The sequence below is a fragment of the Lissotriton helveticus genome, chromosome 7 (genome assembly GCF_964261635.1).
Source record: "Lissotriton helveticus chromosome 7, aLisHel1.1, whole genome shotgun sequence".
In the NCBI taxonomy this organism is placed as follows: Eukaryota; Metazoa; Chordata; class Amphibia; order Caudata; family Salamandridae; genus Lissotriton; species Lissotriton helveticus.
This window is the reverse complement of record NC_136068.1, coordinates 1874488128-1874514771: the sequence shown is the minus strand read 5'-3', so window position 1 is coordinate 1874514771 and position 26644 is coordinate 1874488128. Positions and strand designations below refer to the sequence as shown.

The 26644-nt window shown below is 43.6% G+C and overlaps 1 protein-coding gene across 1 annotated transcript in view; it reads left to right on the top strand.

Moving 5' to 3' along the window:
• LOC144769828 (olfactory receptor 1G1-like) overlaps positions 1-26322 on the top strand; it is a 70576-nt gene extending 44254 nt beyond the window's left edge. Inside the window, exons 2-3 of the mRNA XM_078654014.1 lie at positions 8248-8315; positions 25365-26322. Of these exons, the coding sequence (XP_078510140.1) occupies positions 8248-8315; positions 25365-26322 (1026 nt within the window). The remainder of the gene's footprint in view (positions 1-8247; positions 8316-25364) is intronic.
• The last annotated feature ends 322 nt before the right edge of the window (positions 26323-26644 follow it).

Sequence of the window (26644 nt, the reverse complement as noted above, 5' to 3'; positions counted from 1 at the left end):
GGGTTAGCGGGCCGCATGCTGGTGAAGCTGCAGTTCCGGCAGGAAAAGGGTCCTTGGTAGGGGTGGGCGGAATTTGCGGAATTCCGTTAGGCACATCTCTACAAAACGGTAAAAAATCTCTGCGAACGCGCAGAAATTCTGCGAACACGCGGAATTACTTGTTCACTATGCTTTTTTCCTAATCGCAATCGCTATTTGCTTGCTCGGGGGAAAATATCTCGCAAACACGCATTTTGAGAATGCAAACAAGCAAAAATTTTGCAAAGTCGCGGAAGGTAGAATTTTGGCCAATTTTGCGTTCTCCGCGGAACGCAAAATTATCCAAATTCCGCAAATTCCGGGAGCGGAATGGAATGTACCATCCAGGCCTCGTCCTTGGGTGAGCTTTGGGGCAGCCAGGCAGCAGGAGCGTGGTCGTCCGGCGTTGAGTGCGTGGTGCGTGGAGGGTGCTGGAGTTGTAGGGTAGACGGTCGTCGTGGCGTTCACGGGGGCCATGGATTCTGGTGCTGGGCGGGCGCAGATGTGCTTAACTTAGGCGCGCCTTCGGCGTGCCATCGGCGTGCCCTCTGCCCACGGCCATGCTGTGGCCGCCATATAAGGGGAGGTGGGAGGGAGGAGCAGCTGGGAGGTGGGAGCCGGGTGGCGAATGGGTGAGCGAGGGGGTGGGGCCGCAGGGAGGCACGGTGGGAAGAGAAGGCAAAGGGGTAACGGGGGAAGGGGCACCAAAAAACTATTAACAAAGGGGCAACAGAAAGTAATTTAAAGCGGCACAAAACAGTCAACAAGTCAACACAAAGGATATAGCGCAATGCAGAAGAATACACGCAGTTCAGAGGGGGCGGCACACTTATGGAGCGGCAGCAGTGGGCACAGAGGCAAGCACACACAGGCGCAGCTGTGCGGCGTGGGGAGCGGCCTAACCTGCAAGCAGGGTCAGGGGTCGAAGTGGGGCCTCCAGAACCCGTGGCCTCCGATGCCCTTAGTAGCAGCTCTGAGGCACTTTCCTGGAACGTGGCACAGTGGGCGCAAGTGGAATCATGGCATGGCTCAGGCTAAATTCTTATGGAGCTTGTAGGGGGATGTGGTATGTTTGAAAAACAAAATACATATGTGTGAGCATATGTGTTTTTCCTATAAGAGATCCACAATTACTTATTTGCATGCAACTATATAGGGATGCATTGAGGTGAGGGCAACCAGTTTGGTGCCACCTGTGGTGAGAAATTTAGCTTGGCTCAGGCAATTTACATATCAGAAGTATAGAGGGGACCTTCCTTTGTTAGGATCAATATGAAAATTAGTGAGCCAAGTTGATCTTAATGGGAGAAAGGATGGTTACTTATTCGTTTATAGCTCCATAGGAAAGCATTGGCCTGAAAGTGGCACATTGTGCACAAGTGGAACCGTGGCGTGGCTCAGGCTAAATACAAAAGGAGTTTGTAGGGGGATGTGGTAGGTTTGAAAAACAAAATACATATTTGTGAGCCAATGTGTATTTCCTTTAAGACAACCATAATTACTTATTTGCATGCAATTATATAGGAATGCATTGAGGTGAGGGGAACCAGTTTGGTGCCACCTGTGGTGACAAATTTAGCTTGGCTCAGGCAATTTACATATCAGAAGTCTAGAGGGGACCATCCTTTATTAGGATCAATATGAAAATTAGTGAGCCAAGTTGATCTTCATGCGAGAAAGGATGGTTACTTATTCGTTTATAACTCCTTAGGAAAGCATTGGCTCGATAGTGGCACAGTGGGCACAAGTGAAACCGTGGCATGGCTCAGGCTAAATACATATGGAGTTTGTAGGTGGATGTTGTATGTTTGAAAAACAAAATACATATTCATGAGCCAATGTGTTTTTCCTTTAAGACAACCACAATTACTTAATTGCATGCAACTATATAGGGATGCATTGAGGTGAGGGCAACCAGTTTGGTGCCACCTGTGGTGACAAATTTAGCTTGGCTCACGCAATTTACATATCAGAAGTATAGAGGGAACCTTCCTTTGTTAGGATCAATATGAAAATTAATGAGCCAAGTTGATCCTCATGGGAGAAAGAATGGCTACTTATTCGTTTATAACTCCATAGGAAATCATTGGCTCGATAGTGGCACAGTGGGCACAAGTGGAACCATGGCGTGGCTCAGGCTAAATTCTAATGGAGCTTGTTAGGGGATGTGGTATGTTTGAAAAACAAAATACATATTTGTGAGCCAATGTGTTTTTCCTATAAAAGATCCACATTTACTTATTTGCATGCAACTATATAGGAATGCATTGAGGTGAGGGCAACCAGTTTGGTGCCACCTGTGGTGACAAATTTAGCTTGGCTCACGCAATTTACATATCAGAAGTATAGAGGGAACCTTCCTTTGTTAGGATCAATATGAAAATTAATGAGCCAAGTTGATCCTCATGGGAGAAAGAATGGCTACTTATTCGTTTATAACTCCATAGGAATGCATTGGCTCGATAGTGGCACAGTGGGCACAAGTGAAACCGTGGCATGGATCAGGCTAAATTCTTATGGAGCTTGTAAGGGGATGTGGTATGTTTGAAAAACAAAATACATATTTGTGAGCCAATGTGTTTTTCCTATAAGAGATCCACATTTACTTATTTGCATGCAACTATATAGGAATGCATTGAGGTGAGGGCAACCAGTTTGGTGCCACCTGTGGTGAGAAATTTAGCTTGGCTCAGGCAATTTACATATCAGAAGTATAGAGGGGGCCTTACTTTATGAGGATCAATATGAAAATTAGTGAGCCAAGTTGATCTTCATGGGAGAAAGGATGGTTACTTATTCGTTTATAACTCCATAGGAAAGCATTGGCTTGAAAGTGGCACAGTGTGCACAAGTGGAACCGTGGCGTGGCTCAGGCTAAATACAAAAGGAGCTTGTAGGGGGATGTGGTAGGTTTGAAAAACAAAATACATATTTGTGAGCCAATGTGTATTTCCTTTAAGACAACCATAATTACTTATTTGCATGCAATTATATAGAAATGCATTGAGGTGAGGGCAACCAGTTTGGTGCCACCTGTGGTGACAAATTTAGCTTGGCTCAGGCAATTTACATATCAGAAGTATAGAGGGGACCTTCCTTTGTTAGGATCAATATGAAAATTAGTGAGCCAAGTTGATCTTCATGGGAGAAAGGATGGTTACTTATTCGTTTATAACTCCATAGGAAAGCATTGGCTTGAAAGTGGCACAGTGGGCACAAGTGGAACCGTGGCGTGGCTCAGGCTAAATACATATGGAGTTTGTAGGGGGATGTGGTATGTTTGAAAAACAAAATACATATTTGTGAGCCAATGTGTTTTTCCTTTCAGACAACCGCAATTACTTATTTGCATGCAACTATATAGGGATGCATTGAGGTGAGGGCAACCGGTTTGGTGCCCCCTGTGGTGACAAATTTAGCTTGGCTCACGCAATTTACATATCAGAAGTATAGAAGGGGACTTCGTTTGTTAGGATAAATATGAAAATGAGTGAGCCAAGTTGATCTTGATGGGAGAAATGTAGGTTAATTATTCATCAATAACTCCATATGAATGCATTGGCTTGGGGGTGGCACAGTGGGCCCAGGTGTTAACATTGCTTGGCTCAGTGTTAGTCCTTCTGGAGCTTCTAGGAGGATGGATTGTTTTTAAAATGATTGTGATCGAATGTGAATTTCTCATAGGGAAAGTAGGATTACTTATTAGAATACATCTGCCCGGGATGGCTTGAGGTCCACGTCAACCCATATGGTGCCACAAATTATGACCAGCTCAGACAACTTACAAACAGGTTCTGTAAAGGAGTGCTCCATTGCTTAGATTGTGATGGTGGCAAAGTTGTCCCATGTTTTGGTGGAAAGGTTGCTAGTGTCAGACTTAATACTAATAGACGTCATAGTGTTATGTTTTGTATTTCAAAAACAACATATTCACTGTATGGCAATGCAGAGTCCCATAAAATGGAGTTATTTGAATTATTTACGATTGCATTTTATATAAAATGTTGCCTGCAAATAAAATGCTGGCTGAATAAGATGCTGACTGAATGAGATGCTAGCTTCAATCAGCGAATAGGAAGCTGGCCGAATAAGTAGCTAACTTCAGCCTGCGAATAAGAAGCTGGCCGAATAAGTAGCTAACTTCAGCCTGCGAATAAGAAGCTGGCCGAATAAGTAGCTAACTTCAGCCTGCGAATAAGAAGCTGGCCGAATAAGTAGCTAACTTCAGCCTCGTTGGTTTGTGAGGGTAAATCTGTAGGTTATCAGAGAGGAGTTAATGGGGTGTTGTTGCGGATGTGTTCGGTTCTCTGCATCCTTAGCCCTGGCTTTCCGCTGTCACATCACACACAGGACACGTTCAGTGAAGAGCTGCCCCTGCAAGAGATACTTGTATCAATGTTCGAGAATCGATGCATTTCACTTGCTGTGAATACGTTTGACTCAATCTACGAGTGGTTCTCAAGCCATGTGTGACTCTATTCCAGCAATAAACTGCGAATGTGTTATTTCCCATATGTATCTGACTGCATTTTATCAGAACAAAGAGAAATGTTTTGAACTTTCAGAGCACAGCACAGTGCACTGAATACAAGCACAGCACAAGCACATTAAGGTGCCTCGTTGCTTGCTACTTCCTTCCACTACTCGGTGCATGCACAGGTCGGTGCCCGGAAACTGACCTCAGATGCAAGCATCGCAGCATGGACAGTGTGCAGCGACTTACAAGGGTGGTATGACACTAACTGGCAGCTGGACGGTACACCCAGAAGAGCTGCTCTAGTGAGTAGGCAGGAGCTGTTACACCTGTGGGTGCCATCAGTATACGTCAGGCCATACGAAAATATACAGCGTCTCATTTATGAAAACGAGAAAACTGTGATTCAACAGTGTTCACTGCGTCCTCCTTGCGACACGATGGATGGGCCGTATTTAATGTACACTTTTGTAGTCAATGGTGATTAAACATCCATAGTGCACTGCAGTGCAATAGTGAGGTACACAGGAAAGGTGCACGTGTAATATGCTGCAGCTGTGTGGGTAATGTGGTGGTCAGGACAGTGAGGATCTGCGTGATGTGATCAGGACAGTGAGGGTCTGGGTGACGTGGTGATCCGGACAGTGAGGGTCTGGGTGACGTGGTGATCCGGACAGTGAGGGTCTGGGTGACGTGGCGATCCGGACAGTGAGGGTCTGGGTGACGTGGTGATCCGGACAGTGAGGGTCTGGGTGACATGGTGGTCAAGACAGTAAGGGTCAGGGTGATGTGATCAGGACAGTGAGGGTCTGGGTGACATGGTGGACTTGACAGTGAGGGTCTGGGTGGACAGTGAGGGTCTGGGTGGACAGTGAGGGTCTGGGTGACATGGTGGTCAGGACAGTGAGGGTATGGGTGGACAGTGTGGGTGGACAGTGAGGGTCTGGGTGACGTGGTGATCAGGACAGTGAGTGTCTGGGTGACGTGGTGGTCAGGACAGCAAGGGTCAGGGTAATGTGGTGATCAGGACAGTGAGGGTCTGGGTGACGTGGTGGTCAGGACAGTAAGGGTCTGTGTGATGTGGTTGTCAGGACAGTGAGGGTCTGGGTGACGTGGTGATCAGGACAGTGAGGGTCTAAGTGATGTGGTGATCAGGACAGTGAAGGTCTGGGTGACGTGGTGGTCAGGACAGTAAGGGTCTGCGTGATGTGGTTGTCAGGACAGTAAGGGTCTGGGTGATGTGGTGATCAGGACAGTGAGGGTCTAGGTGACGTGGTGATCAGGACAGTGAGGGTCTGCGTGATGTGGTAGTCAGGACAGTGAGGGTCAGGGTGATGTGGTGGTCAGGACAGTGAGGATCTGAGTGACGTGGTGGTCAGGACAGTGAAGGTAGGGTGACGTGGTGGTCAGGACAGTAGGGGCCTGGGTGACGTGGTGGTCAGGACAGTGAGGGTCTGGGTGGACAGTGAGGGTTTGAGTGGACAGTGCGGTCCTTGGTGACGTGGTGGTCAGGACAGTAGGGGCCTGAGTGACGTTGTAATCAGGACAGTGAGGGTGTGGGTGGACAGTGAGGGCCTGGGTGATGTGGTGGTCAGGAAAAGTGAGGGTTTGGGTGGACAGTGCGGGCCTGGGTGACGTGGTGGTCAGGACAGTAGGGGCCTGGGTGACGTGGTAGTCAGGACAGTGAGGGTGTGGGTGGACAGTGAGGGCCTGGGTGATGTGGTGGTCAGGACAGTGAGGGTTTGGGTGGACAGTGCGGGCCTGGGTGACGTGGTGGTCAGGACAGTAGGGGCCTGGGTGACGTGGTAGTCAGGACAGTGAGGGTGTGGGTGGACAGTGAGGGCCTGGTTGATGTGGTGGTCAGGACATTGAGGGTCTGGGTGGACAGTGAGGGCCTGCATGAAATAGTGGTCAGGACAGTGACAGAGACAGGGGTCACAATCAAAGCTCCACCTGGTGACATGAAGCTGACATCATGGTTCCTATAGCATAAGGTAAGCACTGCAAGTGACAATTTAAGACACGCTCTGACACTGTTGTGACCTGACTGGTGTCTTCAATATATGAGGAGCTGAAGTGCTGTATTTTACCACCTTAGACAGTTGTAAATGTTTGCTTGTCTCATGAACTCTAAAAGCATGTGCTGCACCATTTTTGGACACATCGGAAGGATTCACCTAATGATGACACAATACTCACAAAGCAACATGACAACAAAATTATAATATAACAGGCACAGCACAACAAGCCGTAAAAGCAACATAACACTTCAACTGCAGCACAACACAACAACATAAACTTGCAAAAATGCTCAAAAAATGCAGCCGCATAAAAAACTACAAGCCACATGCCTACTATTACAACATGCAGCACAAGAATGTATGCACAAGCATTCTTGTCAGATGTCACCACCTCAATAACCCTGCTTGAATAATTCCATGTCGGAACAAGTGCTGTATAATTTACTAACCAGGACATGCAGCAGTTCTAAAATGATTTGTGATCCATCGCCAGGTGTCTGTCTATAAGTGGTGCAACTCACACGTTTTATATGCTTGAGGTCAGCATCAGTACATTAAAAACAAAAAAGGGGGGAGATGGAGGTAGACGTGGGGTTCATCCTCCAGACTGTGTATAGTTATTAACAAATCTGTAAATGACAGATCAGAGAACCCAACCAAAGGTAAGGGCTTCTGCTAAATGTGTGAAACAACGTCCCAAATCTAAGAAGAGAAATTTCTTTTCTTAAGTCCCCTCACTCACCAAGAGTTGCCCCTAGATGACATGCTTTATCATTGGGGCCATCCCAGACAGCTACTGTTGCGTGCTGCAACTTGTGGAACTATGTAGGAGTACTTTTTGTGAAAAAGCGTGTAGTGCAGTGTATGGGGGAGTGGTGATGGTGATACTAAAATTACCTAGCTAGTGAGCAATTAATGTATTCCTGCTCCTAGTTGTCAGCATCAGCACAACATGAGTGCGCCAGTGACATGAACAAGGTTTGGGGCAGATTTAACAAGCAACCATGACTTTGACCTTGAATATTGAAATGAGGGAGCACTTCTCACACAGGTTTGAAGGCATTTCATATGATAGATTCATTTCTTGGTAAGGAGGCCTTGATGGTACACATGGTTGTAATAGAGAGCATATCTACATCCTTTAGACGACAGGAAGACTATGATAATGATTCTGCCTTGCTGGTGAAAGTATGTTGTTCACTTTCTAGTGCAAAATGGTCAATGTCCTCGGTAATCTTGTGGTTTTTGGGTGTAAAGTGGCCTGGTCACTACAGTCAGGAACTCTGGTGGGGAAGCTGTGCATTCATGTCTCTGGCAAACATGACATACAGTAACATAACATCCCATTTCATAACATGTATTTGTAAAGCGCACGTTCACCCAGAAGGGTATCTTGGCACTGAATAAAAGTGTTTATTATTATCCACGTCAGTGGTATCATGAACATATGAGTCCCCTTTTAGCTTTAAGTTTAAAGGTGAAGGATGAAGAATTTCCCTGTTAAATGACATTTTTTAACTTTTGCTTCCTGTCGGAGGGATGGGCGGGAATAGAAGCTTGTAGGCTTTGTGTGATCCGCAATTGTGCCTTTTATTCACTGCTCAGATGTTTTTAACAAAAAACTGGTCTCTGCCTTCTCTTTTCTCATGCTGTCTTTCTTTTCCTCTCTTTCCCCTCTCTCTGGTCCTGAATTCTTCAACTTTTTAACTCTCTCCTCTTTTGTCTTTTCCACAGGTTCTCTCTTCCAGATTGGGGACCCCAGGATACTCGGGAAAAAAGAAAACAAAAAAGATACCAGGACGGTGAGTACCTTAGCTTTATTTTATTGTAGAGCTAGAATAGTACCTTTCAAGTACCCAAGAAGGTGCTAGATGTAGTTTCCATACAATCTAGATCGAGGAGTTATTGTTGGATAGCATTGGGAGGAGTGTTGGTTCTTTGCTTCACATTCACGCAGTAGTACAAGAGGTATCACAGATAGACTAATAGGTAGTGAAGCAAAGCAAAGTACTCCTTCTTCTCCACTCCCCTTCCTTTAGTTACAATTACACAATGTCCAAACCCCCCCAAAAAAAGAAGGAAAGAAAACTCAACCCACATGAGCTAGCCAGATTACCTAGGGCTCTATCCTCTGTGCTCTGGCTTAGTGGTTTTATTAAGTTACCCTACCTCTTATGCTCTTTGGCTTTCTCCCTTTCACCCCCCTCCTCCCCTTTTCCTTTTTCCCAAACTGTATACGGTCACTCACCATCGTTGGTTGTGCTCCTCCTGGGTGGAACCCACCAGTCCTCACTCCATTTCCCATCCGGTTCTTCGGCCAGCTCTTCTTCGGCAAGTAGGTTTTAATCTAGTTCTACTCTCTCCTGCCTGGTGGCCCTGCTGCAATCTTCCTCGGCATCTTCTCGTGCACTGATGTCCCTCCTCTCGACCTCCGGCTTCAACAATGCTAGTACTGGGGCACGGTCCTTTATTTCGCCCAGCAAGCTCGGAGATTGGTGTTTTCTGGACGAGGGACCTCCTTCTTCCTCTGTGGAATAGGTAAGGAATCTTTTAACTCTGTTGTCCCTCTTCTGTACTCTGGACGGTCTCCGGGTCGTCAGTGGAGAAGCCACCCCGCGAATCATGCCGTGAGCAATGGTGGATTCCATCTCACACTTCCCTTACTTAGCGATGTAAGTCTGGAAGAAGAGTTTATTATTTTCATGGTTAATCTCAGTGAATGAGTGAGCTGATATTTGGAAATTTGTGTTTGCATTCATCTGTAGCAAGATTACTAACTATTGTAGAAATTTTATCAATGCAGTGATTGAGTAGCTCAGTGGGGGCAATAGAGGGAGATGTCTTCAGTGTGATAGAACAAATCATAGAGTCCAGTTTGTTGTGATCAATGACCTTATTTCTCTGACTGTTGTTATTGTCTTCTCATTCTTATACGACAGGACAGGTATTGATCAAGAATACTGTGCAGAAAGAGGAAGCACTAGCAGGGGGTAAGATTTTGATATCCCTGAGTCGTAAAACCAGAGGCAAGCCAGCATGCTCTTGCAGATCACTCTGGGTTCAAGTAAGTTAGTCCAGTTCTTCCTCATCAAGGCAGAGGGCAGTGAGAAGCAGAACAATACGACATAAAAACAGTACTTCCAGAGAAGCAGTCCAGCATAGTGACCGTCCTTGTACCTGTGCAGTAGTCCTTCTTCCTGGCAGAGTACCTCACATGTCCAGTAGTGTCTGATTTGGTGGTTCAGAAACCCAGTTCTTATAACCATTTGTGCCTTTGAAGTAGAGACGACTTCAGAGAAGGGCTTTGAAGTGCACAGAGGTCCTCCCTCCCAGCTCTGACTCCAGACTCACTACAGGGGGGTACACAGTCATTTGTGTGGGGGCAGGACACCACCTTTTCAGGTGTAAGTGTTGGTCCCTGCCTCCCAACCTTCCTAGGACGATCCATTCAGGAGGCGGATGGCACACCAGTCACAACTAAGCTTGCCTTGTGTGTGGCTTTCCAGAGGGAATGAACAAAGTCCAGTTGTTATCCATCCTTGAGAGGCTACAGGCACACAGACCTAATAGCTGAAAATGCCATCTTTCTGAAAGTTAAACTAAGAAGGGTGTCAGGCCCAACGGATAGGACCCAGGTAGGGCCTTCGACGGGTCGGGTTTTGGGAAGCTTTAATAATTACGCGCTTCCTCCATCCAGATTCAATCGAATGAGGTGCACCAGAACCCAAGGATAAACACACGAAATCGCCAGCCCACACACTAAGGTATGCCGAAAGGTGCTTTGGGCCATACATGTAAAAGGAGTATTATGTGGGAAACACACATAGTGAATCTAATGGTTTGGTTTTTCATTATAGGGCACCCTCTTGATCATCTTGCTGTCCATATTTGGAGCTTTTAGGAGGCCCAATGACTTGATTCACAAGAGAGTGATAATAAGGTACGATCTACCACATAGGTGGATTTTTAAGAGCGTAATTAGGAAGTCGAGGGAGTATTATTGATTTCTTTTAATTTTTATTTTTAGATTTGTCCAGTATGTTTACAGTAAGGAGCCCTGATGAAAGCCCTTAAAGAAAATAACGAGGCTAGAAACGCGTCAGCAGGATCATTTTATGAAGTTTGACAATTGAATCATAAATTAGACAAAAAGAGTTGGGTTAATTGAGCCAAAAAGAATTGGGTTACACATATATGCCTAAATAGGATACGCGTATGCAGGATACTTTATATGTAATGTATATTGTTTTTTTATATGGAGTCTGACATATTGTTGATTGTTTAATGTTCACAAAAGATGTGATTGTTCTACGTTGTCCAAATATGTAATTGTTATCAATGGTTAATGTAGTATAATTTTTTGTGTGACTCTCCAAAGGAGAGAAAATCCAAGAAGAAGTATTAAGAATACAAAATAGAGAGTAATTAAATAAACCCCAATCACAAAAAGCATATAGTGTGATTGTTTATTGTATAAAAAAGAGGACTCCTGGTACAACTTTTGTATACAAATCTTTCTAAAAGTGGCATTTTTAAAAGGGTAGTGGCAAATTCATCTTTACCACTGAAGATGATGTATCACTCCCATTCCAATAAAATGAAACATGACAGAACTACTCCTTCTTAATCACAGTAGTTTTTTCACTGCTAGGAAATGGCAAACTTAAAAATACATGTCCCAGCTTTTTATTACACAGCCCCCGTCCTATGGGCTACTAGGGCCAACCTTAGGGGTAACTTATATGCAATAAAGGAGGATTTTACAGCTTGGTTAGGGAGTTTTAAATACCAAGTTGACACGAAAGTAAAACTGCACACACCGGCTTTGCTGTGGTAGGCGTGAGACATGTTTAAATGTTTAACGTGCTATTTGGGACATTTAATTTACAGGCATTTGAAACATGTAGTGCACTATACCGGGAACTTATAGATAAATTAATTATGCCAACAGTGAAGAAGTCAATCAGACCATGTTTTAGGGGAGACACACATTCACTTTAACAGTGGTTAGCAGTGTTAAAGTGCTCAGAGTCCTAAAGCCAACAGACAGAAATCTGCATTAAGTTTGGGGAAGACCACTCCAATGCTGTCTGGTAATGACCTGGGTATGCCTTAGTGAAATTGAAATCCCCCACTGTGCCACTTCAAGTTAATATGGGCCTCTTGCGGTACACATTTACAGTGAATCACAGAATTTGCTGTCATTCCCATAACCAAAGTCCCAAGAATGCACAGGAACAAAAGAACGCACAGAGCTGTTATTAGTGGTGCTCTTGTTTAAATGTATTCTTGTACCAAAACTTGATGGAAGGATGCATTTTACACCAAATTATAGCCAGAATTGGAAGATATGCATTTTTCATAATTACGCATAATCTTGAGGAATTTTGCCATCATTTTGCATAATTACAAGAAAGCAAACAAAACAAATTTCTCATAGCCCTAGGCCTGGTTTTGTGTGTGTGTGGGGGGGGGTGGTTCCATCCCTTGCAGAAAAACAAGCAGGAGGGGACCCACAATCTTTAATAACTTGTTATGAGGTTTGCTCTTTCACAAAGTAAACTTAAGCTGAGACCTGGATCAGGCAACTATTAGAGCTGGCAGCATTAGGATTGCCTTCCCCCAAACCTTTTGCCTACTTACCTCCTATTTTTGATGAAATGTGTTTTTATTCTCTGTGAACTCTTCCACTGCTAACCAGTGCTAAAGAACTTGAGCTGACACCCTGGATATGGTTTGATTAGCATACACCTAATTGGCATATTTAATTTACTTATGAGTCCCTTGCAGAGTGGTATACCATATACCTGAGGCCTATAAATTAAATGCTACCAGTAGGCCTGCAGCACTTATTGTGCCACTCACTTATGAAGCACTTTAAAGCATATCCCATGTTATCATTGCATTTTAAATGCAATTTATAAGTGCCATGTCAACTTGCCATTAAAGCCCACTTTCCAAGACACCCTAATGTATGCCCTAGGTAGCCCATAAAGCAGGGTGCTTTACATGTCCTGGTAGTGAAAAACTCCTAATTACATTTTTCACTACAGTGAGGCTTACCCCTTCAATAGGATAACATCGGGGATTCCTTATTGCCTTTAATAAGCTATAAGTCTAATTTGGGATCAGGTTGAAATATTATGTTTGGTATCTATGAAATGGTAAAGAGAAGCCAGTTAAAATGGCTAACGGCGCATGTGATCACAATTTTGATATTAACACTTTTAGAAATCTGCCTCTTGGGTCGCATGACAATCAGAAACTCAAGGGATTAGGTGTGCCTGATTGAGCCACCTTCTGGTTAAATGGGGAAGGAACTGATCACAGCCCCACTTACCACTGAATAGCCTATGCTATGCCTTTAGAAAAGAGCCTAACAACCCCACATTTTCACTGCAACCACCTTGAAACCGGGACAAGCGAGTCAGGAAAGTCCATGCACTTCAAAGAACGTTTCAGAAGCTCATCCCACCTTTTTGAATGAAAAGCAAAAGGGTGACCTCATGCACACCAGACTACAGCTGTACATAGAAAGACTGATTTGCTGCCTGGAGCCTCCATTGAACCCTTAGATGCCAGCCATGCTGTTAAGCCCTATATGTTCACCTGCTCCCAGTCCTACCAGAGTGATTCCATGGCTAGTTTATTGTATCCCTGTTCAGAGTCAGCTGGACATAAAAGGTTAACACGATCTTGAGCCTGCACGTGGACCCAACCTGAGTGAGTCCTAAACATCGAAGAGGTATCCCACCAGACTTTGGTCTTTGGTTGTGTTGCTAGAGGTGGCTAAATGGCCAATTGGATTTACTTCACCGCTTCTCCCGACAAATTGTTCTCCACAGCATCAAATCCTTATCAGCAGTCCTTCTCCAAAGGGATATCTGACCTCATGGAACTGTCTTTGGCTACAGCTCTCAGCCTTGTCCAGCTGGAGTTTTTAACTTCCATTTCAACAGGTATATTTGAACATGGAAATATTCTCCACAGATTAGACCCATGCCCATCTGACAAAAACTGCCCCTCCTTGCACATCTCTTGCAGCCTTGCTCCACTAAAAATACATTCTTAGACACTTTTTTTCAGAATGTATTCTAAGTTTCAAGGTAAGCACTTTAAAAAAACGTTTTTATTGCATTTTCGACACAAAGATAGGCGGCAACGCTACTGTGCAAGGTAGCTCAAAAACAAAAACAACATAAACAAAATGTATTGTCAGTACAGAGGCCCATAAGTGACATATATCAATACAGTTACCATCGGTGGCACCACAGTGACATTTTAAGTTTATACAGTATGACCAACCGCTGTGTCAAGAGGGCCCGGTAGGGCTGTTGTTGAAGAAATTGACACAGTGGTTCGCAAATGTCTTTGGGTTTGGAGGATGTTGGTAGCTCCTCCGCGTATAGTTCCATTTTTTCCTTACAATACACCTAGGGCTAGATGTAGGTAAATCTATTTTACCACTTCTTAAATACCGAATTTTACCGATTCGGTATTTAAGAAGTGGTAAAATAGAGGGGGGGAGATGTAGGTAATTCCAGATGTGGAATTACCGAATCGGTAATATTCGGTATTTACCGATTCTGTAATTACAGAATCGGTATTTCCTATTGATTCCTATCCATAGGAATCAATGGGAAATACCAATTCTGCAATTACAGAATCGGTAAATACCGATTTTAGCAAGGGTGCAGGGGGTGTCACTTTGACACCCTCTGGCACCCCAAAAATTGACATGTGCGCCATGTGGCAGACAGACATGCCCTAAGGGCATGTCTGTCCGTCACATGGCATAGGTGTGCATGCACACATGTGCATGCACACCTGAATTCGGTATTTTAACACCCAATTGGATTGGGTGTTAAAATACCGAATTTGTAGGGCCTTTGGGACTCTGAAGAGTCCCACCTACATCTGAGATTTACCGAATCGGTAAAAATACCAATTCGGTATTTTACAGAATCGGTAAATTTACCGAATCGGTACATTTACCGATTCTGTAAAAAAGTGCCCCAACATACCGAAAACCCATTTACCGGTCGGTAACGGCCGAAATCGGCCGTTACCGCTCGGTAAATGGCTCCTACATCTGGCCCCTAGTCTGTAATCCAATGTGTACCTTTCATTGCATGAGCCCTTGTTATAGCAACCCAGCGTTTGGCCATTAGCAGTGCAATGCATATAAATGTACCCAACTCATCTTTCACATGTGGAACATAACACAGTAAGCATAACAACGGCGTACATTGCATTTCTATCCCAGACATTTTGGGTACATGCTGCACTACTTGGTCCCAGGATCTAGCCACCAGCCCGCACTCCCATGCGAGAGGCCAGAAATCAGCTTCCAGTTGATTACATCATTTATATCTACTGGATTCACGCAATCCATATTTGTGTATCCTGAGGGGGGTGTGATATACCTGATGAAGGTACCTTAAAATGAATGATTCATAGATTGCCATTGGGTGTAAGTTTACTAGTAAGATTGCAAATATGTTCCCACTCTGAGAGCGTCAAGGGGAAAGACAATTTATTGTTCCAACGGGCAAGGCTCTTGTCCAGCTCATTGATTTTTTTGCCACGTATGGCCCTATATAGTTTAGTGACTGTCTTTCTCCATGTAGGAGTGGTTAGTAATAACTGTAGGGATTGTAGATTAGACGGTTCATCAAGATACATAGTGTAATGTGATTTAACAGCATGTCTCACCCTATGGCTAGTAAACTGAAATAATTGCATGCGGTTGGTGATATACTGGAGATCTTCAGAGGTAGTGAACTTTCCATCTAGGTAGAGGTCATGCATGGTGATCAAGCCTACCTCTCGTAGTGATCTCACCGGATCGTCTTCCTGTGTCACCGATAGAGCAGCATAATGTGCCTGGGGCAGCACGGGGACATATATAGGAGGTTTACAGGCAAGCAGGCCTATGGATTGCCATGCTGCAATCGTTGTATCCAGTGTGTTAATTTCAGTTCTTGGGGTATCTCGCCGTGTATGGGTGAGAATACCTGGTAAGGGGGTCGGGTGGGAATCACCATCTTCCACTGCTACGTGTGGAGTGTAGGCATGTGGATGAAACCAATAATATGCATACTGTGCTTGAGAACTTAAAAATTATGTATATGGGTCTGGCGCTCTGAATCCTCATTTGGCATAGTCAAGTGTGAGGATTGCCTAGCCCATGCGAACCTGTTTGCCTCCCCAAACTAGCCTGAGTAGGGCAGTTTGCAAAGTAGTAAAAAAATATTGCATCAATTTTATCTGAATATTGGAGAATAGATATAAAATCTCAGCAAAATAATGATTTTAATAATGCAAAGTGATCGGCCAGGGATAGTGGCAAAGCATTCCATTTTTAAATCTGCTGATTAAGTGTGGTACATTCTCGTCTGTAATTATCTTGTATGACAACTTCAGGGTCACTGTGGATCCAGATCCCTAGGTATTTAACAGGATCTGAGGTCCATACTAGCGGGTATTCCATAGGCGGCAGGGGGGTGACAGCTGGTAATGGTATGATAACTGACTTGTCCCAGAAAACAGTAAGACCCGAGAATAACCCTAATCTAATATACTCTCTCAGCACCTGTCAGATAGCGATCCGGTTCCCTGATGAATAGGATCATGTCATCAGCATAGAGAGATTTGCCTATCGGGCGATGTATACAATTAAGTGCTGTCACACTGTGCCTTTGCCGGATCACACAAGCCAGAGGCAAAATGCAGGGGCAATAAGGGGCAGTCCTGTCTGGTACCTCGCCTAATTTGGAAAGGCTCTGTCGTTAGACCCATTAGTCGCACTCGTGCCGGCGGATAATTATAGAGCAGACACACCCAGCCCAAATATATCAGTGGGAACCCCATCCTCTGCAGGATTTTGAACATGTAGCTCCATTCTATGGAGTAGAACGCTTTAGCCGAGTCCAACATTACGGCTGTAGCGTGTAGGCTTGGGTTGAGCACGTGCTTGATTGTAAAAATGGTTCTGAGATTGTGGGATGTTGACCTCTCCGGGATGAAGCCAGATTGGTCAGAGGTTGGAGTTTGGTGGCTAGAATTTTGGGAAATATTTTGGCATCTAGATTAATGAATAATCCGGGTGTATATGATTCGCATTCATCAGATGATTTGTCTTTTATAGGGAGAGTAATGATTAATGCTTGAAGAAGGGATGGTGGCAGAATACCTGACTCATGTGCTTCAGTGTACATTGCTAATATATATGGTGTGACTATGCCAGTAAATTCTTTATTTGTTAGGTAAGTCACGTATTGCTGCTTTTATGTCTGATTCATCAAATGGTTGATTCAAATAATTACGGAGACGTCCGCCAACCACGCGCAGGCAATGTCCGCTAGATAGTCTGCTATGTCTAAATCTGGCGTGGTCACTTGTGATTTGTACATCGCGGCCTAGTATCCATGAAATTTGTCCACTAATTCAAGAGGTAAATAGTGCTCTACACCCTGAGAATCAGTTATTTGATGATGTTCGGAGCGACTTCTGAGTTTTACGGCTAGGTTTTGGCTCAGTCTTTGGCCATCTCCATATGCCCTGGCTATATGTCTGCATGATAGATAACGGATATCAGACTCTGCCACTCTGTCATATTCGAGAACCAGTTCCTGTATGCTAAAGAGCGTAGCTTGGTTTGGCTTTACCATATAATCTCTCTCCTGGGCCGATAGCATGGTTTCTATCTTAGTAAGTGGACCTCTGATATCTTTTAATATTCCTGCTGTGGTACTAATGCAAACCCCTCGTATTGTACCCATAAAGGCCTGCCATAAGGTGGCAGCACTATCTCCTGTGCCAGCATTGATGTCAAAATATTGTACTATGGCTTCTCGAATGGTGTCAGGATAGATAGAGTCAAGTAAAGCCTCTGAACGAAACCGCCAGGTAAACGGGTGGTGCACCATGTTTGGAATGCTAAAAACAGGTTTTACCGGATTGTGGTCTAAGAGAGAGTGTGTGGAAGTGTGGTGATATCTGTAACCCATTCAGTTGCTTCCTCACTCATAAGCCAGTAGTCTAATCTTTACCAGCTGTTATGCGCTGGTATACCTTCCCTTGCTGCCCCTTGTGAAATCTCAAAACATCAAGCAGCCCAAATTTCATCATCGCAGTGTTGATGCTCTGAACAACTTTTGGTGTGCGGACACCTTGTAAGCTGGATTGATCTAAATTGGGGTGTAGGTGTGTGTTCAGGTCTCCTTCCCACACAACAGCTGATTCTCACCAGTCTCTCAGCACTCCATACATTCGCTGAACCACCTCAGGTCCGTCTGCTATCGGTCCGTACCTTACCCTGGACCATGGCACAATGTCCTCCATCATCTATATAGGTTTTGATTGGTGTAAATGGGATACCTCTTTTGATCAGGATGAGAAACCGCTGGTGTAAAAGAGTATGATGATGCTAACTTGAAGCCAATGTAAGTGCACTTCGAGTTTTGGAGTCTTTGGTCAAGTGTGACTCTTGTAAAAAAGCCACCTGAACGGTGTGTCAATCTAAATACGCAAAGACTTGGCGGATTTTTCTGGGGTAGTTCAGCCCGCGTATACTCCAGGTTAGACACCTGTTACCCTCACTCATTAATACTTGCATACATTTTTACCAACAGGAAATCGGTAAGCCTACAGTCACTGTGTGTTGCATAAGAAATGTAGTTTCTGTACCGTGTATCAATGCAATCAAATTGAACGGGGAACAGCCTTTACAACGCGGGCATTACCACGCGCTGCCATTACTACGCTGCTTTTACAACGCAACTCGTTTTAACGACTTGTGCTGGAGGGCACTGTTGGACAACTAATAGTTTAGATTTCTATTCCAACACCTTCCCTACTGTAACGTGGGCTGCAGTTGGAATAGAAAATTAAATTATTCCACTATCCAGCGCTTACAGCGCAAGTCGTTGTAACGAATTGCCTTGTAAAAACAGCGTTGTAATGGCACGCGTGGTAATAGCCTGCGTTGTACTGACATACAACCAACTGATCATGGCCCCTACTAACATCATACCAACTCCCAACCCCTCCCACTTTAGCAACCCCAAAGTGCTAAAGCCATACCCATTGCTTTAAAAAAAAAGAACAACAAGTAAAAAAACCTAAAGAGAGCAATGTGGGGTATACCCATTTTGGGGGGCATCGCGGCACATTCAACTCCCTGGTGGACAAGAGAGGTGGCCACCGAGTACTGAGAGTGTACTCCCTGAAACTGCAGCTATATATCTGATGTAGTAGAATACGCTCATCATGCCACCTCAAATTGTACACAAATATTTACATTTAGCAACAAAAACAACACTCAGATAAGGATACAAGGGCCGTGGCCCATACTAGTCAATTGCTGCAGATTAGTGGCACGTTTGGCAAGTCCAATGCTGCAGTGTCTCTCATTTTGAGCCTGTAGTTTAGCAAAGACATCACAGTCGTTGACAGTTCTGTTGAAGAGGAATATCCTGCTAGCAGATGGCTAAGATTCTCATCCCTCATCGTCTGATGCATCGGGAGATGTCTTCTTTTTACGACAGAGAGATTTGGCAAATTCCAGGGCTTGCTTGTGATTGGTAATGGTCTTGGCTTTGTCATTGGTACCTATTCCTAGACGAGCTGGATAGAGCATGGCATATTGAATGTTGTCGGCAATCAAAATCTTTTTTGCTGGTTGAAATTCCTTCCGAGCTGCTTGTACTGTTGCTGTAAAGTCAGGGTAGAAGGATAGAGTGTTGCCCTGATAGTTAATGTAGCCCTTTTGCCTGGAGATGCTAGGTCCCTATCCCTGTAATTAAGCAGTGGCAATGATCGGTCTGGGCGGGGCACCCGGCGGTTGACGCACAGCCAAGGAATGATGAGCTCGCTCTACAATGAACATCCCGGAGAGGTTGTCGTCGTCACATATGTCACAAAGCAGATCCTCTATGTAGGTTTCCAGGCGCCCTACTTTTGTGGATTCTGGAAGGCCTAAATTGCGTATGTTATTGTGCCGTGAGCGCACTTCAAGGTCTTCAATTTTGGCATGGATAACCGCAAGAAGCTTCTCCATGTCAGATGTTTTCATCTCGACCAGTTGCAGTCTATCTTCTGCATTCGATATGCCCTGCTCTGCCTCGCCGATTCGGACCCCCTGTCTGTCTAGTTTGGCTGATATGCTATCCATGCATCCATTAAGGGCCTCCAGATTGTTGTTCATTGATTGTAGTCTATTTTGAATAGTGGCAAGGGTTTTCTCCAGAGGAGTCGGGCCACAGTGGCAATGTACAGCTCTGAGTCAGAGGCCTCAGTTTGTTGAGATTTTCCTGACTTGCGCTGCTCAAAGTTGAGGCGTGGATGACTTCTGTTAGGTTTGCCCATGATTGCTGGTGTGTGTGGAACTTGATGCGAGTGCTTGGGTCTGTATGTTCAAGGCGTTAGTGGCTACTTCAATATTACCGATCCTCCCCACACCACTACTCAGCAGAAGGTGGGAGTGGCCAATCCACACAACTATGCTCATCGCGTTGCTTGTACGCTGTCCAGTAGGCCAATCTCCTCATCAGGATCACCGTGTGCAGGAGAATTAGCAGGTGCAGAATCTTGTCTTGGGAAGTGCCAATATTGCTAAGGTCAGAAATTGTGGGGAGTCTGTGCCGGGCTAAGCCTCTTCAAGTTGTGTGGCACCAGTCCCAATGTCAGCAGTGTAGGCATTTAGCCAGATAGCCTGTTGGTCTATTAGATTGACAGCCCCCTAGCAAACCAGCTTTTGGTCTTGGCCCAGTCACAAGTTCAGTAACGCTTTTAAGTGAATATGATCCCCTGCAAACATTCAATCACAGCACGGGCTCCAGTAGCGCAGCAGACCCACCTCACAATCTTCACTGTTGTGCTAAGCGCGCATTCCACAAGGCAGACTCTCTTGTATTTATTAAAAAAAATAGATTAGAAACCTCCTAGAAAGGGACACTCGTAACATCCTTAGAGCTGAATGCTCTAGACCTTCTACTGAGAATAAAAGCTGCTATACCCCCAATTTAGACCCTGAACTCATTCATTCCTATTCAAACTTGGACGTGATCCAAGAAAAGGGATGGAAAAATCCCTGAAAGGGTGCCAAGACCGTCTTCTCGATGTACTGGGACCACTAGCCAAAATCTTAGATTCCGCAGAAGACATGGACATCAAAGGTACCCCTCTCAACACCAATCCCATCAGGGGATGGAGCCAGAGAGAATTAATTCTACTGGGTAATGCCAACGCTAGCATTAATGCAGAGTCATTTTGACTAAAATAAATCCCAAACTAACTGACATGGCGGATAAAGCACCCTCGCAAAACCCAAAAGGTTTAGTCTTTGGAGAAGACCTCATTAAATCCTTGGGGAAATACGTCTCCACTTTCACTGCCCTGGACTAGGCACAGCAAAATATGCGTGGAGTTTTCAATCCTAACCTTTTATGGCGGGCCAGAAGACGGGTCCTCTCTTTCGGCCGCTTCAATCAAAGGCCATTTCCAAGATCCTACGGTTTCGGAAGAGGGTATCAGCAGTACAACGTGCCTCAATTATACCCCCAGAGAATTAGAGGCCCAGGCATCAGAGAATTTAGATCCTGTGGAACCTTCATCTCAAACAACCCTGCAAGTGAGAACTCTTTCCCCTTTCCCTTCTCCTGCTTTCCTCCAAAAAGTGGGTGGCAGACTCAAATACTTCCTTTACAATTGGAGATTGATCACTGTCAATGGGCTTATGAGAGGTTAGACTCACATACCTTTACAAACTTCTTTTGCAAGAGACATGCCTCTCTCTCCAGAGCAACAAAAAATAATAGAGGAGGAGATCTCCTCTAAGCTTCAGAAAGGAGACATAATAGAGGTCCCATTAGAAACTTTAAGATTTATAAGCACACTCTTTCTTGTAAAAAAGAAAGACAAAGGTTGGAGACCTGTCATAAACTTAAGAGGACTAAACAAATATTTGGTTTACAGGCACTTCAAGATGGAGGGCATCCATCTCTTGAGGGATTTACCTCCAGAGGGAGGCTGGCTAGTCAAACTAGACCTAAAGGATGCTTACTTCACCATTCCTATTGCCGAATCCCACCAAACCTTTCTTCAATTTGTCTAGGAAAAATCACCTTTACCAATTTCAGACTCTCCCCTTCAGACTCTCCTCTGCCCCTTGGTGCTTCACCAAGGTCATGAGAGCTGTTGCCTCATCTCTAAGAATAAGGGACATGTGTTTAATCATTTACTTAGAAGACATTCTTATAATGTCTCAAGAGCCTTCACAACTAGCCAAAGACCTGAAGACTTTGATGGATCTCCTAGAAAGTTTAGGATTCATCATAAACAAAGTTAAATCAATTCTGTCCCCTTCCAGATCTCTGGAGTTCCTAGGTTTCACAGTAGACACATTGAAATGTATCCTTTTACTACCTTCAAAAAAGATTACCAAAATCAGGAAGGAAATAAGACATCTCGAGAACCTAGACGCTTGTAAAGGAAACGCAATCTTTGGTTCAAAACCAGAGTTTGTTTTAGAATCAGATGCGAGCCTTCATGGCTTGGGAGCTTGCCTTCTCAATCAGAACACTGGTGGTATCTGGTCACAAGAGGAATCATCTCACCACATACATTATTTAGAACCAACAGCTGGGCTTTACGCCCTCATGAGCGCACCAAATCTGCGGACCTCGAATCTAGCAAAGAAACTTTGGATGTTCTGTCTGGAACATAAGATCACTCTTCTGTCTGGAACATAAGATCGCTCTCAAAGTGGAATACTCTGCAGACTGGAACTCAAGACTACTGTTAGATCACAGCAATTGGAAACTGAATTTTTCCATGTTCAGTACCCTAAACAATATCTGGGGCCCTCTAGAGATAGAGTTATTCGCAAGCAGACTAACCTTTCAATTGGAGAACAACTTCAGCTGGATGCCCGACCCGGGTGCTCTAGCAGTAAACGCCTTACTACAATCTTGGAAAGGAGCCAAGGTATACGCAGTCCCTCCCTTTGCCATGATTCAGAGATTGTTGTCAAATAGTGATACAGGATCAGTGCTTCCTTGTCCTAATAACTCCCTTTTGGTCATCCCAAGCATGGTCGCCCACCACTCTAGAACTAGCTTGCAACCCCCCCTTCATAATTCCTACCCTAGAGAATCTTCTTGCAGACGTAGACAGAGGAGTTCACCTCCTAATTCAGAACAGGAGTTTAACCCTTCTTGCCTGGAGAGTGTCAGGAGATCCAATGAAATCTCAGGACTTTCGACAACAGCTGCAACTCTCCTCAGAGAGTCTTGGGCCCCAGGCACTCACTACAGATATAATAACATATGGTGAATCTGGGTACGTTGGTGCCTGGAAAGGAACCTGGATTCCTTGGAAGCACCTATTGTTGACATAGTTAACTTCCTTGTTACACAATTTGATAAAGGCCTCAGCTATAGAACTATCAATTGCTATAGATAGGCTATTTCTGCTGATCATGTCCTTGTCAATGGTAAAATGGTAGGTAAAAATGGCATTGGTTGTAGAGTGATGAAAAACATTTGTTTAAGAAGATCTCTTAAACCTAAATATGGAAGTCTTTGGGATGTCAAACTAATCTTTCATCTTTTCAATACCTGGCCTGTTAACACTCTCCTAAACCACCCCCCACCAAAAAAAAAACTTTCCATTAAGCTGGCTACTCTACTATGCCTAATCTCATGCAGAAGGGTCTCTGAGGTCAAAGCCCTGGAGATTACGGTCAGACCTTTTAACACGTTTGGAGTCAAATTTGAGAGAGTATGATCGCAGAATGTTTGCTCTTTGCCCTCAGGATGTTAACCAATTACTTATATCCTTTGTTAAACCCCACAAAGGCATAACCTCGACCTCTATTGCTAGATAGGTTAAGATTGTTATGAGTTGAGCAGGTCTTGACTGAAAGAAATTTCAAGCTCATTCCCTTAGAGGGGTGCTATGGCTAGTAAATCTCTCTGGTCTGGAGATAAGTTTGACGACATTCTCAAAGCTGCTGACTGGTCAAATGCTAGCACCTTTGCACGTCATTATTGCTCGCCTATTGAACATATGTCTGATGTTGTTTTACAAATCTACCAACATGAATAATGTAGCCTCCGTTCTTGTAATGAAATTGCGATTCCTATATTAACATGACTAGAGAATCTGGATTTAATTAAAGACACGGAGGCTAACATTATCGCTCACATCCCACCCCTTGGTAGTCTTACAATGATTTAATGCTGTTTTTGTTACAGTCTATTACTGTACTTTTTATTAAAAGTACTTGTGTCATCTATTGTTCCTTTTAGCTTGATAAGCTTGACACTATGTTTTACATTCAAGAGATATTTATTTCTTCCTCTTTTCAGGTAATGCTCCTTAACTGTGTGTCATCCATCCTTTGGTTTTACCTTCGTTCTTCCTTCTCCTTCATCCTGCTCATAAGAAGATCGTTTTGATGTTTCAAGTTGAATGAACTTATTTTCCTCCACATTTAAAAGAGGCAGATTGTTGATGGCTCATGCCTTTCATGTGTTGCTATTGTTCTATTCTGGAACCTTTTATTATTGAGATGTGAGCGGCTGCTTGGACTGCATTAAAGGAATTATGCATAATGTCAGCCTCAGTCTCTTTAATGAAATCCAGATTCACTAGTCCTGTTAATATGAGAATCGCAATTATCATTGATGTTTTTCACATTTTGGTGCATGTTATAACTCATCTGATTTCTGTTATGGGTTTCTGTTTTATTGGTGTTATTTTGTTCATTACAATTTACTCTATGTTTCTATTTCGGCTTGGGGGTTTTATCGTTTAGTGCTTTTATGTAATTTGCATTTTGGTACAGAATAAATACTTTACACATTGCCCCAAGTTAAGCCAGTCAGATGGTGTGCTATAATGCTAAAGCACCAAACAAGTCTATCCCTGTTTTCAATTGTTCCTCTTTTTTTGCCTCTTTGTTTCTTTGCTAAGCGGCTTGTTGACAGCCCTATCCAATGCCAGGCTAGGGTTACGGCCGATGCTTTCTCAGTCTCTCACTCTCCAGGCTTCTGGTTGGTTTTGGGGTGACTTTTCTAAAATGATATTACTGCTTAAGCAGAACCTATTTTAACATGCCTCTCCTGCACTGACCATGCTCAGTTTGTTTATGGATTGTGAAATTGTGAATGTGGATGAAATATAAGAAGCCCCTCACACGTGATCAATACATGGAGCACTGCTTTAGCCGACGCTGTGCCTATGACTTGGGCACTTTGTGATGTCAGAAAACCTATAATCTTAAAAAATATAAACTGACAAAATGACAGATCCAGCACCTGATATATTTTCCTTTCTGCTGCTCAAGCCAAGCTGCAAAAACATGTTTACTCTCTGTGCTGTTGTTGGTGGGTCTATGCCCTAGTTCTGCTTATGCACCAGCCACCATGGAAAACAATAACCTAATGCATGTTTAATAATGTATACATGTCAATACAGAGAGGCAGAGGTCATGAGGAGAACTTGTGAATTTACTTGCACAGGGAAGTCAGCATCTGACAGAATCTCAAAGTGGATTTTTATGGGCCACACAGTAGCTTCCTTGCTACTCAGAGGGCTGTCTGTTAGTGAATGAATACGTCTCTTTTGCTGTGATAATTAAAGATAGCATCTCCCAAAGTTCCATTCAGAGAGTAACTCAAAATGTTAACAATGTTGGCAAGTCCAGGCCACTAGGAGAAATGTTATCATGTTTTTTAAGTATGCATTTTTTTAGAATAAACATATAAAATGGCCCATATTTCTGGCTTCTCATCACAGCTTGTAATATCCTTGATATTTACCATATTTTTTTTAAATTCCAGGTATCTCTTAATCCAAGCCTGCAGAGTCAATGAAGATATGGAGGCAGCCAATGCGACCAGTGCAGAAGGCTTTCTCCTATTGGTCTTTTCTGATCATCCAAAGATGCAAATTCCTCTTTTTGTTTCATTTGTTTTGATTTACACAACAACACTAATGGGAAACCTTCTTGTAATGACAATAATATTTGGCACGTTACATCTGCATACTCCAATGTATTTTTTCCTCACAAATTTGTCTTTTCTTGATATAATTTACACCTCAATCATTTTCCCACAGATGCTGGCCAACTTCTTTGAACATAAAACCTATATCTCCTTCACTGAGTGCCTCTTGCAGGTATATTTTTTCATGGCGATGGTGACGTTAGAATTCATTCTACTCGCAGTCATGGCATATGATCGATATGTGGCCATTTGCAATCCCTTACGTTACACAACAATCATGAATAAAGATTTGTGTTTTCGACTTGTGGCTGGAAGCTGGGTACTTGGTCTCATGGATGTAATTCCACACACAGTACTGATTTCTGGGCTTTCCTTCTGTGCATCACATGAAATCAACCACTTCTTCTGTGACGTGACAGCCCTGCTGAAGATTTCTTGCACCAGCACTTTCATCATTGAGGCATTGAGCTATTTTCTTGGGGCAACAGTGGCATTGATGTCTTTTCTTTTAATAATCACATCTTACATCAGCATCATTTCAGCCATACTGAAACTCCAGTCAATGCAGCAGAGACAAAAAGCTTTCTCCACATGCAGTTCCCATTTAACTGTTGTTCTATTGTTCTATGGGTCTGTGTGTTCTATATATCTGAGGCCATCTTCAACATATTCGATGAACTACAATAAGATAGCATCATTGTCATACACTACTGTTACTCCACTGTGTAACCCCATCATTTACAGCCTGAAAAACAAAGAATTTAAAAATGCCCTGAGGAGGAAAAAAAATTAAAACGTAAACTGCAAGAATTATACACAGTTTACATTTTAAATGTCACATTTATTTAAAAGAAGAGAATGAAGACAAACAAAATCAAATATCTGTCATAGTCCATGGCTTATATTTGATCTTTATTTTTTCTTTCTCTTCTAGTCATATGTTAATTTTGATTGTGTATGTATTTTATCTTATTCCAACAATTTTATATAGTTAAACAATAGATTTGAATTGTAAAAGAAACACTTTAAGGGACGTGGATACAATTTACCATTGTTCCAAAAATATATTGGCAAGGCAGCTGAATTTAATTATAGTATATTTTTTTTTAATGGGA